The 14,916-nt window shown below is 41.8% G+C and overlaps 1 protein-coding gene across 1 annotated transcript in view; it reads left to right on the forward strand.

Moving 5' to 3' along the window:
• FLG (filaggrin) overlaps positions 1 to 1,584 on the forward strand; it is an 81,127-nt gene extending 79,543 nt beyond the window's left edge. The window contains exon 5 of the mRNA XM_036273234.1: positions 185 to 1,584. Coding sequence (XP_036129127.1) covers positions 185 to 1,584 — 1,400 coding nt within the window. The remainder of the gene's footprint in view (positions 1 to 184) is intronic.
• The last annotated feature ends 13,332 nt before the right edge of the window (positions 1,585 to 14,916 follow it).

Here is a 14,916-nt window from a genome sequence, read left to right on the forward strand (position 1 = left end):
ACCCACCGAGGGCAGACAGGCCACCACAGTCACACTGAGCATGCCCAGGGACACTCCAACTCTGGTGAACGAAGAAGACAAGGAGTGAGTGATGGGTACTCCGGAGACAGCTCCAGACCATCGGGGTCTCCTCAAGCAGAGACATCCTCTCGAGGACACAACACCTCATCCCATGGACACTCAGGATCCCGTTCAAGTGGAAGACTAGAATCCCGGCACCAGCAGTCACCAGACAGGTCCAGACACTCGCGCACTGAACATGGACAATCGTCTTCCAGATCCAGAGGCACCACTCATCGGGAGCCCAGTAGTAGTCAGGCCAGTGACAGCGAAGGACAGGGTGAAGATTCAGGTAGACAAACTGCCTCCACTCATGGGAGGACTGCGTCCAGTACTCAGCACCACCATGGTTCTACTCATGAGCAGTCTGGAGACAGTGCTAGAAACTCTGCCACCCACCGAGGGCAGACAGGCCACCACAGTCACACTGAGCATGCCCAGGGACACTCCAACTCTGGTGAACGAAGAAGACAAGGAGTGAGTGATGGGTACTCCGGAGACAGCTCCAGACAATCGGGGTCTCCTCAAGCAGAGACATCCTCTCGAAGACACAACACCTCATCCCATGGACACTCAGGATCCCGTTCAAGTGGAAGACTAGAATCCCGGCACCAGCAGTCACCAGACAGGTCCAGACACTCGCGCACTGAACATGGACAATCGTCTTCCAGATCCAGAGGCACCACTCACCGGGAGCCCAGTAGTAGTCAGGCCAGTGACAGCGAAGGACAGGGTGAAGATTCAGGTAGACAAACTGCCTCCACTCATGGGAGGACTGCGTCCAGTACTCAGCACCACCATGGTTCTACTCATGAGCAGTCTGGAGACAGTGCTAGAAACTCTGCCACCCACCGAGGGCAGACAGGCCACCACAGTCACACTGAGCATGCCCAGGGACACTCCAACTCTGGTGAACGAAGAAGACAAGGACTGAGTGATGGGTACTCCGGAGACAGCTCCAGACAATCGGGGTCTCCTCAAGCAGAGACATCCTCTCGAGGACACAACACCTCATCCCATGGACACTCAGGATCCCGTTCAAGTGGAAGACTAGAATCCCGGCACCAGCAGTCACCAGACAGGTCCAGACACTCGCGCACTGAACATGGACAATCGTCTTCCAGATCCAGAGGCACCACTCATCGGGAGCCCAGTAGTAGTCAGGCCAGTGACAGCGAAGGACAGGGTGAAGATTCAGGTAGACAAACTGCCTCCACTCATGGGAGGACTGCGTCCAGTACTCAGCACCACCATGGTTCTACTCATGAGCAGTCTGGAGACAGTGCTAGAAACTCTGCCACCCACCGAGGGCAGACAGGCCACCACAGTCACACTGAGCATGCCCAGGGACACTCCAACTCTGGTGAACGAAGAAGACAAGGACTGAGTGATGGGTACTCCGGAGACAGCTCCAGACAATCGGGGTCTCCTCAAGCAGAGACATCCTCTCGAGGACACAACACCTCATCCCATGGACACTCAGGATCCCGTTCAAGTGGAAGACTAGAATCCCCGCACCAGTAGTTGCCGGACAGCTACACACACTCAGGCACTGGACATGGACTCTCATCCTCCAGATCCAGAGGCACCACTTATCGGGAACCCAGTAGTTGTCAGATCAGGAACAGTCAGGTACCATCTGAACTTTCATGTAAACCCTCTACCTTGACTCATACAGGGACTGGTTCTATTTCTAGCCACCAGAATATGTTTACCCAGGTTCTGTCAGGAGACAGTTTTAGGCATTCAGGTTTGGAACAAATTCAGGCAGCCATCCAAATGCAGTGTGACTCTTCCCACAGTCAGTGTATTTCCAACATTACACAAAGACAAAAGTGGCACCATGAACAGGAAGGAAATATCTCTAGAACCGCAAGAAATGTACTTGGAGTAATCTCCCAAACTGGTCACAGTTCTCAGTGTGGATCTAATATTAGTGAGTCTAGTGATACGAGGCTGGAAGTGTCAGACCTAAATCTAGCCTTTTGGGATGCAGATACACATAAACATATGAAGAAGACTTATGAAGACACAATTGATCAGGCAGTATGTACAACCTGTGACATATGGTCATTTGAGTGAGAATTTAAAACAGCTGGGATTTTGTCCATCCCTAAAATACTATTAATTATTGGTAAGAGACATAGAAATGTAATCCAAAAGGTAGGAGAATAAGCCAAGAACACAAATTTGAATCAAGAAAGTTTCATTATACTTTTCCAGAGATTATCTTTTCTTAACCTTCTGTTTTATCACGTAATAGCATTTCTTTGCTTTGGTGACAGTTTCTTTTGTTTCTCTAGGTAGCTTTGATCTTTATACGTATAAAATGGTGAATGGAAGAAAATCATTGTTATAGACAGATAAATTGAGAAAACTGTGTATTTTGGTAGACTGGAGTCCATGTAATGATTTTTATTGAGGGGTTAAAATATAGAACTTCTCCAATTTTATAAAATAATCTTTGCCAAAAATAAAGAAAAGGAATCAAGATGATAAAATCGCTTTTCCAGAGCCCATTGCTGATATGCCACTATTATGGCTCAGTACATATTCCTCATTATGCTTCCATTGGAACTATGCATTATTCTACATTCATTAAAATCACCTTTTAGCATATAGAATTTGTAAAAGTAAGCTGCATGAAAACGGAAAATAAACCATTGATCATATACCATCATTTGTGTCTTCTTTGCTTATTTCTCATAAACACCACAATACTTTCTTCCCAATGGCCTGTATTATATCTTTTTCCTCTATCACTAGACACCCACATGACCATATACCAGTAATACAACATGCGAAAATAATGAGGAATCCAAAGAAGAAAGTATCTAATCAAATCCTATGTTCTTTCTGGAACATAATCATTGTTCCACATTGCCACCTGCAGGATAGAAAAGGCTTATCTCAATTGTGACTAGAACCATGTTTATTATCAAAACATCAACCCATGTGGCTATTAGCCAAGTCAAACCAAGATCAGGAAACACAAATTGCTGACCATGAGACCTTCTTCCAAAGACACTAGGAGATGTTTTCCACTGGAGATGATGAGAGCAGAGAAATTATGCTGAATAGAATATGTTTACAAAGGGAAAACAATAAAGTAACGCTCTCCTGCCTAGAATGAAAACTCATATACTTCATGAATTAGCCCAGTGGATGAAGAGATTTAAAAAAAAGAAGAAGAAGAATAGAAACTATGAACAAGGTTCTACCATTAGAAGGGATAGCCCTTTGTGTGAATTGAACCCAACATTCCTTTTTATAATAGGAGAGCAGTTGGGAATTAGAGAATAGTTAGACCAATGTTCACATTTTGCAAATGAGTCCATTATACAAATAATCACACCAAATAGGAACTATAGCTCAAATCACATTGTCACCTGCAGGACAAGCCTTTTCTATCCTGCAGGTGGCAATGTGGAACAATGATTATGTTCCAGAAAAAAACATAGGATTTGATTAGATACTTTCTTCTTTGGATTCCTCATTATTTTCGCATGCTGTATTACTGGTATCTGGTCATGTGGGTGCTTAGTGGTTTTATAAGCACACTTACAAACGCTGTCTTTTTTTTTTTTTACTATTACTTAAATAAATCAAGCTAAAGTGAAATTAATTATCAAAGTTTAAATGATCGCCAATGTGCCCGGCCACTGTGGCTCAGTGGTTGAGCGTCGACCCATGCACCAAGAGGTCACAGGTTGGATTCCCGTTCAGGACACATGCCCAGGTTGTGGGCCAAATCCCCAGTGCAGGGCATGCAGGAGGCAGCCAATCAATGATCTCTCTCATCAAAGTTTCTATCTCTCTCTCCCACTCCATTCCTCTCTCTCTAAAATCAATTTAAAAAATGTTTTAAATAATTTTTTTTTAAATAAATGATCCCTAATGTGGATAGGTAGTAAATAAAAAGCAACAAACAACATCATTTTTCTCATTAGCCTCAAACAATGTCATGTCTATGTTTGTGCTCCATAAGCCACTCAAAGGGAATCTAATCTACCTACTAGTCTAGTCTTCTGCTTCCCTGCTTAAAGTGCTGTCCCTAAATTCCATACAAGCTGCAAAACCCAGAAGGTGCCAAACCTGCAGGCCTTATTGAATTGCCACAGACAGATATGGAGACAACGCCTCTCTCATTTCTGAGTCACTATTTGTCACCTTGCCTACAGTCTCACAACCAGCTACTTCAGTTACCACCTGAGGCCCTTCTTTCTCTAGAGGAGTCAGACCTAACTGACAGGCTGAAGAATTAAACATTGGCATGAGAGAGACAGCTAACTAAGGTGGAGGTGTTGATGGAAGGACACTGACTGACCTTACAACAGAGATGGCCAGATGTGTACACCTCTAGGCAAAACTCTCAATGTTTTGTGAAGAACCCATAAACAAACAACTGAAAGTGTTTTCTTTTATATCCCTGTCCACTCGAGAATAGAGTTACCAAACACTCCTCTTGTCTAGCTGACAGAAAATCATTTGCCCAAAAATGTCCATACATGATTCACTGGAAACATCCCAGACTATGATTTTTCTCTGTCCTCTCTTATTCCATTACAAAACTTGTTTTTGACTCTGTTCCTTAATTAAGTCAACCAACTCCCTCACATGTGAATCAACTATTTTTATGCAAAAAAAACTAAATTCCACTAAGTTATTCTTTGACTGAGACAATCTTAAAGGGCAGACTCCATGTTCCTGTTTCTCCTGAACTTCTACAAAACTTTCCTCCAGCCCTGACTGGTGTTTCTCAGTGGTTAGAACATCAGCCAGAGGGTCGCAGGTTCAACCCTGGTTAAGCACTCATACCTGGGTTGCAGGCTCGATCCCTGGCCCCAGTCGGGCTCATGGAGGAGGCAACCAGTCTATGTGTCTCTCACTTTGATGTTTCTCTCTCTCTCTCTCCCTTCCTCTCTCCCCCCCCCCCTTCCATTCTCTCTACAAATCAATAGGAAAAAAACAACTTTCTCCAAAGCATATCAATCTCTGACAACCTTATGAGGTGGGTAAAAGATACAAAGCAGTAGAATAGGGAGAAAAAACTGACCAGCAGTATCATTCATAATCGGACTTTGAAATCCTATTTAACAAGACGTCTTAAGTATGGGTCTGGCTCTGGCCAGTGTGGCTCAGTTGGTTGAGCATCCTCCCATACACCAAGAGATCACTGGTTGTATTTCCAGTCAGTACACATGCCCAGGTTCTCGGCTCAGTCCTCAGTAGGGGCTGTGCAGGAGGCAGCTGATCAATGTTTCTCTGTCCATTTCCCTTACTATCTATCTAAAATCAAAAACATATTTAATAAATAAATAAATTGTAGATCCACATTGCATTTTTGGTCTGCAAACTTTTACTGATACATAACAAAACAAGCACAGAAATTGAGGGCAAAGGTTAGAAACTTTTCATAACAATTAGGTGCAATATCCAAGTGTGTGACCACTTTTATTTTATTTTGACTGGAGTTAAAGAACTCTGATCTTTTACTGCAGAGAGTTTGAAAAATACTGTTCTATTGCTCTCATTACAAATGGCTGTTTATATTTTGCCCATATATAATATATATGGTACAGATGTTTCTCCTTTTTTACCCCATTGACACCCTCCTCCCCATCCACTCCCCGCCCTCCCAGTCCCTGGCTTTGTTGTCCATGTCCATTGGTTATGTATACATGCATATAAGTTCTGTGGTTTATCTCTTCCCACCCCCTTAACCCCCTCTAATGAGGGATGTCAGTCTGCACCCTACTTCCATGTTTCTCGGTCTACCATATTCCTCAGACTGTTATGTTCATTATATTCCATATATAAGTGAGATCATGTGGTATTTGTCTTTTTCTGCTTGGCTTATTTCACTTAGGATAATACTTTCCAGGTCCATTCATGTCGTCTCAAAGTATAAGAACTCTTTCTTTCTTACAGTTGCATAGTACTCCATTGTGTATATGTACTACAGCTTTATTTTATCCATTCGTCTACTGATGGACACTTGGGCTGTTTCCAGATCTTAGCTATTGTAAATAGTGCTGCTACGAACATGGGGGTACATGTGTTCTTCCTGATTGGTGTTTCAGGCTTCTTAGGGTATATTCCTAGAAGCGGGATCACTGGGTCAAATGGAAGATCAATTTTTAATTTTTTGAGGTAACACCATACTGTTTTCCATAGTGGCTGCACCAGTCTGCATTCCCACCAGCAGTGTACTAGAGTCCCCTTTTCTCCACACCCTCGCCAACACTTGTTTGATGATTTGTTGATGGTGGCCATTCTGACAGGTGTGAGGTGATACCTCATTGTCATTTTAATTTGCATCTCTCTGATGATTAGTGATGTTGAGCATTTCTTCACATGTCTCTTGGCTATTTGTATGTCCTGTCTGGAGAGGTGTCTATTTAGTTCCTCTACCCATTTTTTGATTGGGTTCTTTGTCTTCCTTTTGTTGAGTTGTATGAGCACTGTATATATTGGAAATTAACCCTTATCTGACATATCATTGGCAATGATGTTCTCCGATACAGTGGGTTGCCTTTTCATTTTAATGATTGTTTCTTTTGCTGTGCAGAAGATTCTGAGTTTGATGTAGTCCCAAGTGTTCATTTTTTCCTTTGTTTCTGTTGCCTTAGGTGATGTATCAGTGAAAATTCTACTGCGTATGATGTCTGAAATTTTGATACCCACATTTTCTTTTAGAATTTTTATGGATTCATGGGTCACATTTAAGTCTTTTATCCATTTTGAATTTATTTTTGTGTATGGTGTAAGTTGGTGGTCTAGTTTCATTTTTTTTTTTTGCATAGAGCTGTCCAATTTTCCCAACACCATTTAATAAAGAGGCTTTCTTTACTCCACTGTATGCTCTAACCACCTTTATCAAATATTAATTGAGCATATTGCCTTGGGTCCATTTCTGGGTTCTCAGTTCTGTTCCACTGGTCCATATGCCTGTTCTGGTGCCAGTACCAGGCTGTTTTGATTACAGTCACATTGTAGTATAACCTGATATCTAGTATTGTGATCCCACCTACTTTGTCCTTCTTTTTCAAAATTGCTGTGGTTATTCGGAGACTTTTTTGGCTCCATAAGAACTTTTGAAGTATTTGTTCCAGTTCTGTGAACTATGTCGTTGGTATTTTGATGGGGATTGCATTGAATCTATAGATTGCTTTGGGTAGTATGGACATTTTAATGATGTTAATTCTTCCAATCCATGAACAAGGTATGGGCTTCCACTTTTTTATATCTTCCTCTATTTCTTTTTTCAATGCCCTGTAGTTTTCTGCAACTAGGTCCTTTACTTCTTTGGTTAAGTTTATTCCTAGGTATCTTAATTTTTCTGCTGCAATGGTAAACGGGATTTGTTTTTTAAGTTTCTCTTTCTGTGAGTTCATCATTGGTGTATATGAATGCCGTTGATTTCTTGACGTCAATTTTGTATCCTGCTACTTTCCCAAATTCATTTATTAAGTCTAGTAGATTTTTGATGGAGTGTATAGGGTTTTCTATGTATAATATCATGTCATCTGCAAATAATGACAGTTTCACTTCCTCCTTTCCAATTTGGATCCCTTTTATTTTTTGCTCATGTCTGATTGCTGTGGCTAAGACTTCCAGTACTATGTTAAATAAGAGTGGCAATAGTGGTTATTTCTGTCTTGTTCCTGTTCTTAAGGGAAATGTTTTTAGTTTCTGCCCATTGAGTATGATGTAGGCTGTAGGTCTTTCATATATGGCCTTTATTATGTCGAGATATGATTCCTCTATTCCCACATTGCTTGGCATTTTTAACAGAAATGGATGCTGGATTTTGCCAAATGCTTTTTCAGCATCTATTGATATGATCATGTGGTTTTTATTCTTCATTTTGATTATGTGGTGTATCACATTTATTGATTTGCGAATATTGTACCAGCCTTGCATCCCTGGGATAAATCCCACTTGGTCATGGTGAATCATTTTTTTTGATGTATTTCTGGATCCGATTTGCTAGTATTTGTTCAGGATTTTGGCATCTATGTTCTCAGGGATATTGGCCTGTAGTTTTCTTTCTTTGTAGCGTCTTTTTCTGGTTTTGGAATTAGAATTATGCTGGCCTCATAGAACAAGTTTGGAAGTCTTCCTTCTTCTTGAAATTTTTGAAATAGTTTGAGGAGAATGGGTGTTAGTTCTTTTTTGAATGTTCGGTAAAACTCTCCTGTGAAGCCATCTGGGCCTGGGCTTTTGTTTGCTGGGAGAGTCTTGATTACCTCTTCAATTTCCTTAGTTGTTATTGGTCTGTTCAAGTTTTCTATCTCTTCCGGGAATAGTTTTGGGAGACTGTGTGTTTCTAGAAATTTGTCCATTTCGCTTAGGTTGTCGAATTTGTTGCCATATAGTTGTTCATAGTAGCTGTTAACGATCTTTTGTATTTCTGTGGTGTTGGTTGTTACTTCTCCTCTTTCATTTCTGATTTTGTGTATTTGGGTTCTCTCTCTTTGTTTCTTGGTGACTCTACCTAAGGGTCCATCAATCTTGTTTATCTTTTCAAAAAAACAGCTCTTTGTTTCATCTTTGTTTCATTGATCTTTTGAATTGTTTTTTTGGTCTCTATGTCATTTATTTCTGCTCTGATCTTTACTATTTCCTTCCTTCTACTTGCTCTGGGGTTTTCTTTCTGTTTGCTTTCTAATTCTTTAAGTTGTGATATTAGACAGTCAATTAGAAATTTTTCTTGTATCTTGAGGTAGGCCCGTAGTGCTATGAACTTCCCTCTCAGAACTGCTTTTGCTGCATCCCATAGATTTTGTGTTGTTGTGTGTTCATTTTCATTGGTTTCCAGGAAGTTTTTAATTTCTTCCTTGATTTCCTCGGTAACCCATTCATTGTTTAATAACATGCTATTTAGCCTCCATGTGTTCAAATGTCTTTGCATGGTCTTGTTGCAATTGATTTCTAGTTTCATGCCATTGTGATCTGAGAAGATGCTTGATATGATTTCAATCTTCTTGAACCTGTAGAGATTTAGTTTGTATCCTATCATGTGGTTTATCTTTGAGAATGTCCCATGTGCACTTGAGAAGAATATGAATTTTGTAGTTTGGGGGTATAATTCTCTGTAGATATCTATTAAATCCATTTGGTCTAGTGCTTCATTTAGAGTTTCTGTTTCCTTGCTAACTTTTTGTCTAGAGGATCTATCCAGTGATCTCAACGGGGTGTTGAAGTCCCCTGCTATGATTGTATTGCTGTCGATTTCTCCTTGGAAGTCATCCAGAAGATTTTTAATATATTTTGTGCTCCTATATTGAGTGCATATATGTTTATCAAGGTTATATCTTCCAGTTGGGTAGATCCTTTCAATATTATGTAGAAGGTAGTGACCTCCTTTGTTTCTAGTTATGGCCTTCATTTTGAAATCTTTTGTATCAGATATGAGTATTGCTACCACAGTTTTTTTCCCCTTTTTGTTTGCTTGAAAAAATTTTTCCATTCCTTCACTTTCAACCTATGTGAGTCTTTTGTTGTGAGGTGGGTCTCTTGTAAACAACATATAGATGAGTCATGCTTTCTTATCCAATGAGCTACTCTGTGTCTTTTTATCAGAGCATTCAGTCCATTTACATTTAAGGTGATTATTGATATGTACTTATTTATTGCCATTTTCGTTTAGTGTGGTTATATTTTTCTTCCTATTTCTCCTGTTAATTACAGCAACCCTTTTAACATTTCTTGCAGTGCTGGTTTGGTGCTAATGTATTCCCTTAGCCTTCTGTTGTCTGGGAAGCTCTTTATTTGACCTTCTATTTTGAATGATAGCCTTGCTGGGTAGAGTAGTCTTGGATTCAGATCCTTGTTTTTCATGACCTTGATTACTTCATGCCATTTCCTTCTGGCCTGTGGTGTTTCTTGTGAGAACTGAGCTGAGAGTCTTATGGGGTTTTCTTTGTAGGCAACCTGTTGCTTATCTCTTGCTGCTTTTAGGATTCTCTCTTTGTCTTTAATTTTTGGCATTTTGATTACTACGTGTCTTGGTGTGGGCCTGTTTGGGTTCTTCTCTACTTGGGGCTCTCTGTGCTTCTTGAACTTGAATGCCTTCTTCCTTCACCAAATGAGGGAAGTTTTCTGTCACTATTTTTGTGAATATATTCTCTATCCCTTGCTCATTTTATTCTTCTTCGGGGACTCCTATGATGCGAATATTAATATGTTTCCAGTTGTCTCACAGTTCTGTTTTTTTTAATTGTTTTTTCCTTTTGGTTTTCTGATTCGTTGATTTTTTTCTACCCTGTCTTCTAATTCACTGACCCGGTCCTCAGCTTCCTCTACTCTGCTTTTTAGACCTTCCAATGTGTTTTTCATTTCTGATATGTCATTTTTTTTTATCTCTTCTTGGTGGTTTTTAATTTTCAATTGGTTTATTTTCAGCATCTCTATGTCCTTACTCATGCTGTTGAGCTTCCTCAAGATCATGGTTCTGAATTCTAGCTCTGTTAACATGCCCTACTGCTCCACATTGACCTTATCTTCGGTGGAGGTCTCTTGTCCTTTCATTTGGCTTTTGTTTCTGTGTTTCACCATTTTGGCTATCTAGTGGATTTTGGAGCCTGCCAAATGTTCCCTGTGGGTGTTGGTGTTCTGCTGTTTGTGGCTCACTCTGCTGGGTTTTGATAAGCCTGGATGGGCCCACGTTAAACACCACTGTCAAGTCTTACTTTCCTGATAGATTTGTAAGCCCAGGAAAGGTTCAGTTATCCTCTAGCTTTTTCCTGGTGGCTAGTAGTCTCAGTTACTCAGTGCCTTGGAATGTAGCCCTGGTGTTCTGCATAAGAGGATTTCCAGAGGGTGGGATAGATGCTGGTTGTTAATGGGCCTCAATTTGCATTTCTTTGCCTCACCTGGGAAAGGCTGAATCTCTGAGGGGTGGGGAGCACTGCTGCTTTTCCCCACAGGTCTGGGAAGGAGCACACTGGCCACTGTCCTTTGTGGGCACGACCCAGCAAAAACTCTGAGTGCCCTCCAAATCTCGGGTGTCCCCACAGTGTTCCAGCCCTGTCTGCCTTCCCTCTGCCATAGCCCCCAGTGAGTGGCTGTGGATATATTAGCACTCTGTTCTGGCTCTTGGCACTGTGGAGCAGGCTTGGTCTTTATACCCCAAGGGCACTGCTCACAGCTAAGACTGCTGCTATCTGTGGGCTCCCAGCCCACTACCCTCTCATGCCTCTGCAGACCCTACCAGTGTCCCTGGTTATATGGTCCTGTCCTGCTACTCTTCTGTTGCTTTTTTCCGAGGATTTGTTCTTATTTTATTTGTAATTCCCTTTTGGTCCTGGGAGATCATCTGCATAGCTTCTATTCACTACACCTCTGTTTTCACATCCTCTATGCCTACCTTATGCGCAGCTGGGTCACATAGGCCTTCCTGGTGCCCCAGCACCCTGCAGGTCCCGTGGGTAACTGGATGGCACAGTCCCTGCTGGGTTGCACAGGCCCCTCTGGTGCTTCAGCACCCCACAAGTCCTTCCAGTAGTTGAACGGCTCAGTCCCTTCTGGGTCGCACAGGCCTCTCTGGTGCTTCTGCACTCCGCAGGTCCTATGGGTAACTGGATCGCACAGTCCCTGATGGGTCACACAGGCCTCTTTGGTGCCCCCACACCCTGCAGTTCCTGCAGGTAGGCAGCTGGACTGCACCAGTCTCTCTCAGGCTCTGGTTTCTTACCACTCTTGTTAGCTGCTGGATCGCACAGGCCGCTGTGGAGCCCCAGGTCCCTCCGCTGGTGACTGGGAAGTGCTGCTGTCCTGTGTGGCTCAACTCCTGCTCAGCTTTTGCTGTAGTTTTTGGGGATGAGTCTGAGCTGCTGGTCTGTGCTTCTGTTGCCTGGGGATGGATATCTGCTCCCCAGCCTCTGTTGCTGGGGCTATATCTGGATTCTGATCAAGCTGCTACTGTGGGGGATGGTGCTGGGCTCCCAGCTGTCCTGGGCTTCCGCAACTGGAAGCTTGGCAGCTCCACTACTCTGCTGGTCTGTGTTGACACAGAGTGTCCATTGGTCCGATGGTGCTAGGTGTGCTGGTGGGCTCAAGTTGCTGGGCCCTTACGGTTCCCACTGCCTCCTCCCAGGGAAGACCCGGGATCTTTCAAAATGGTGGAACCTCCCCGCAGCACAGGGAAGAGTGCCCTGAAGGGCCGCTTACCGGGGTGCCAGCTGCTCCAGTCCACAGCACAGGAACCTTCTGCTCTGTCTCTGCACTGCTCAGGTTTGGTCATCCACCTTCACGTCCACTCACACTCTCTCACACACTCACCCTCCCTCCGGTCCTGCCCGCTGCCATCTTCTTGGTTCACAGCTTGGTTTTGCCTGTGCACCTCCAAGACTAGCACAAGAAGCAGCTATCTGTAAATCACTTTTATCTTATGCCAGGTGGCCCTGAATAGAACACAGGCAGTGGCTGACCTTGCTGCAGAGCCAGCACACCCAGTGGACAGCTTCAGACCACATCAAAGCACCACCACTTAACTTCCTCCACAAGTGACACATTAATGAGGGGACTCAGTGGGCACCAAGACCCTGCTGAAGTAAGTCTTGCTCTGTGTGAAGGACCCTCACAGCTGATCCTCCAAGGTAATCAGAGACCAGTGGTCAGTGGGCAGAGCCAGTCCTTGCAGCTGATCAGCCTGAGTAAATCCCTTCCATTGATGCGCCAACAAAAATCAAAAATACTTAATTACAACAGAAGGTTATACAGTCCACACTAGTGGTGCACCCCAAGAGCCAAGCTGGGGTGATAACAGAGGCTGTGCCACTGGATCCTACAGAAAATCTACAATAATAGGCCCCCCTACAAAGCCTAGGAGACATAGCAGTTCTACCTAATACATAGAAACAAACACAGGGAAGCAGCCAAAATGAGGAGACAGAGAAACATGTCCCAAATGAAAGAACAGAACAAAACTTCAGAAAAGGAACTCAACAAAACAGATAAGCAATCTAACAGATGCAAAGTTAAAACACTGGCTATAAAGATGCTCAAGGAACTTAGTGAGAATTTCAAGGAACTTAGTGAGAACATCAAGGAACTTAGTGAGGACCTCAAGAGCATAAAAAAAAACAAACCCAAAAACGGTCAGATATGAAGGATGCACTAACTGAAAAAAAAAAAAAACAATAATTTATAGGGGGAAGTTCATAGCACTACAGGTCTACTTCAAAAAACAAGAAAATTTTCTAATTGACACTCTAACTCTACAACTTACAGAACTAGCAAGTAAACAAACAAACAAACAAAAAAAGCCCAGAAAAAGTAGAAGGAAATAGTAAAGATCAGAGCAGAAATAAATGACATAGAAACTAAAAAAAAAAATTCAAAAGATCAATGAAACAAAGAGCTGGTTCTTTGAAAAGATAAACAAGATTGATGGACCCTTAGGCAGACTCCTGAAGAAACAAAAAAAGAGGACCCAAATAATATCAGAAATGAAAGAGGAGAAGTAACAATTGACACCACAGAAACACAAAGGATCATTTAAAAATACTAGAAACAATTATATGCCAACAAATTGAACAATCTAGGTGAAATGGACAAATTACTAGAAACACACAATCTCCCCAAACTGAACTGTGAAGAGATAGAAAACTTGAACAGGCCAATAACAACTAAGGAAATTGAAGGTGTGATCAAGAAACTCCCAGCAAACAAAAGGCCAGGCCCAGACGGCTTCACGGGAGAGTGTTACTGAATATTCAGAGATCTAACATCCATTTTCCTCAAACTATTCCAAAAAAATACAAGATGAAGGAAGACTTCCAAACTCATTTTATGAGGCCAGCATAATTCTAATTCCAAAACCAGATAAAGACAGTACAAAAAAAAAACTATTTTCCTGATGAGCATAGATGCCAAAATCATTAACAAAATATTAGAAAATCAGATCCAGCAATACATCAAAAAAATTATTCACCATGAAAAAGTAGGTGTCATCCCAGGGATACAAGTCTGGTACAATACTCACAAATCAATAACTGTGATACAACATATAAAAAAATGAAAGATAAAAAACATATGATTATATCAATAGATGCTGAAAAGGCATTTGACAAAATCCAGCACCTATTTCTGATAAAAATGCTCAGCAATGTGGGAATAGAGGGATCATATCTCAACATAATAAAGGCCATATATGACAAACCTACAGTGAACATCATACTCAATGGGCAAAAACTAAAAACATTTCCCTTAAGAATAGGAACAAAACAGGGATGCCCACTTTGGTCACTCTTATTATTATTATTTTTTTTATCCTCACCCGAGGACATTTTTGCATCTATCTTCAGACAGAGCAGGAGGGAGAAAGAGAGGAAGAGAGAGAAAATGTCGATGTGAGAGACTCAGATCTAGTGGTTGCAACCCACACAATCCCAACCAGGGCCGGGGATGAACCACAACTGAGGTACGTGCCCTTAGCAGGAACTGAACCCAGATTCTCCGGTCTGCAGGCCAATGCTCAAACCACTGAGCCAAACCAGCCAGGGCTCATCTCTCTTATTTAACATAGTACTGGAAGTCTTAGCCTCAGCAATTAGATAAAAACGAAAAATAAAGGGGATCCAAATTGGAACGGAGGAAGTGAAACTGCCATTATTTATAGATGGCATGATATTATACACAGAAAACCCTAAAAATTCCATCAAAAATTGACTAGAGCTAATAAATAAATTTAGCAAAGTAGCAGGATACAAAATTAACATAAAAAAATTGACAGCATTCTTATACACCAATAATGAACTCACAAAAAGAGAAACTAAAAAAATAATCTCATTTACCATTGCAGCAAAAAAATTAAGATACCTAGAAATAAACTTAACCAAAGAAGCA

The sequence above is a fragment of the Molossus molossus genome, unplaced genomic scaffold, assembly GCF_014108415.1.
Source record: "Molossus molossus isolate mMolMol1 unplaced genomic scaffold, mMolMol1.p scaffold_m16_p_20, whole genome shotgun sequence".
Taxonomy (NCBI): domain Eukaryota; kingdom Metazoa; phylum Chordata; class Mammalia; order Chiroptera; family Molossidae; genus Molossus; species Molossus molossus.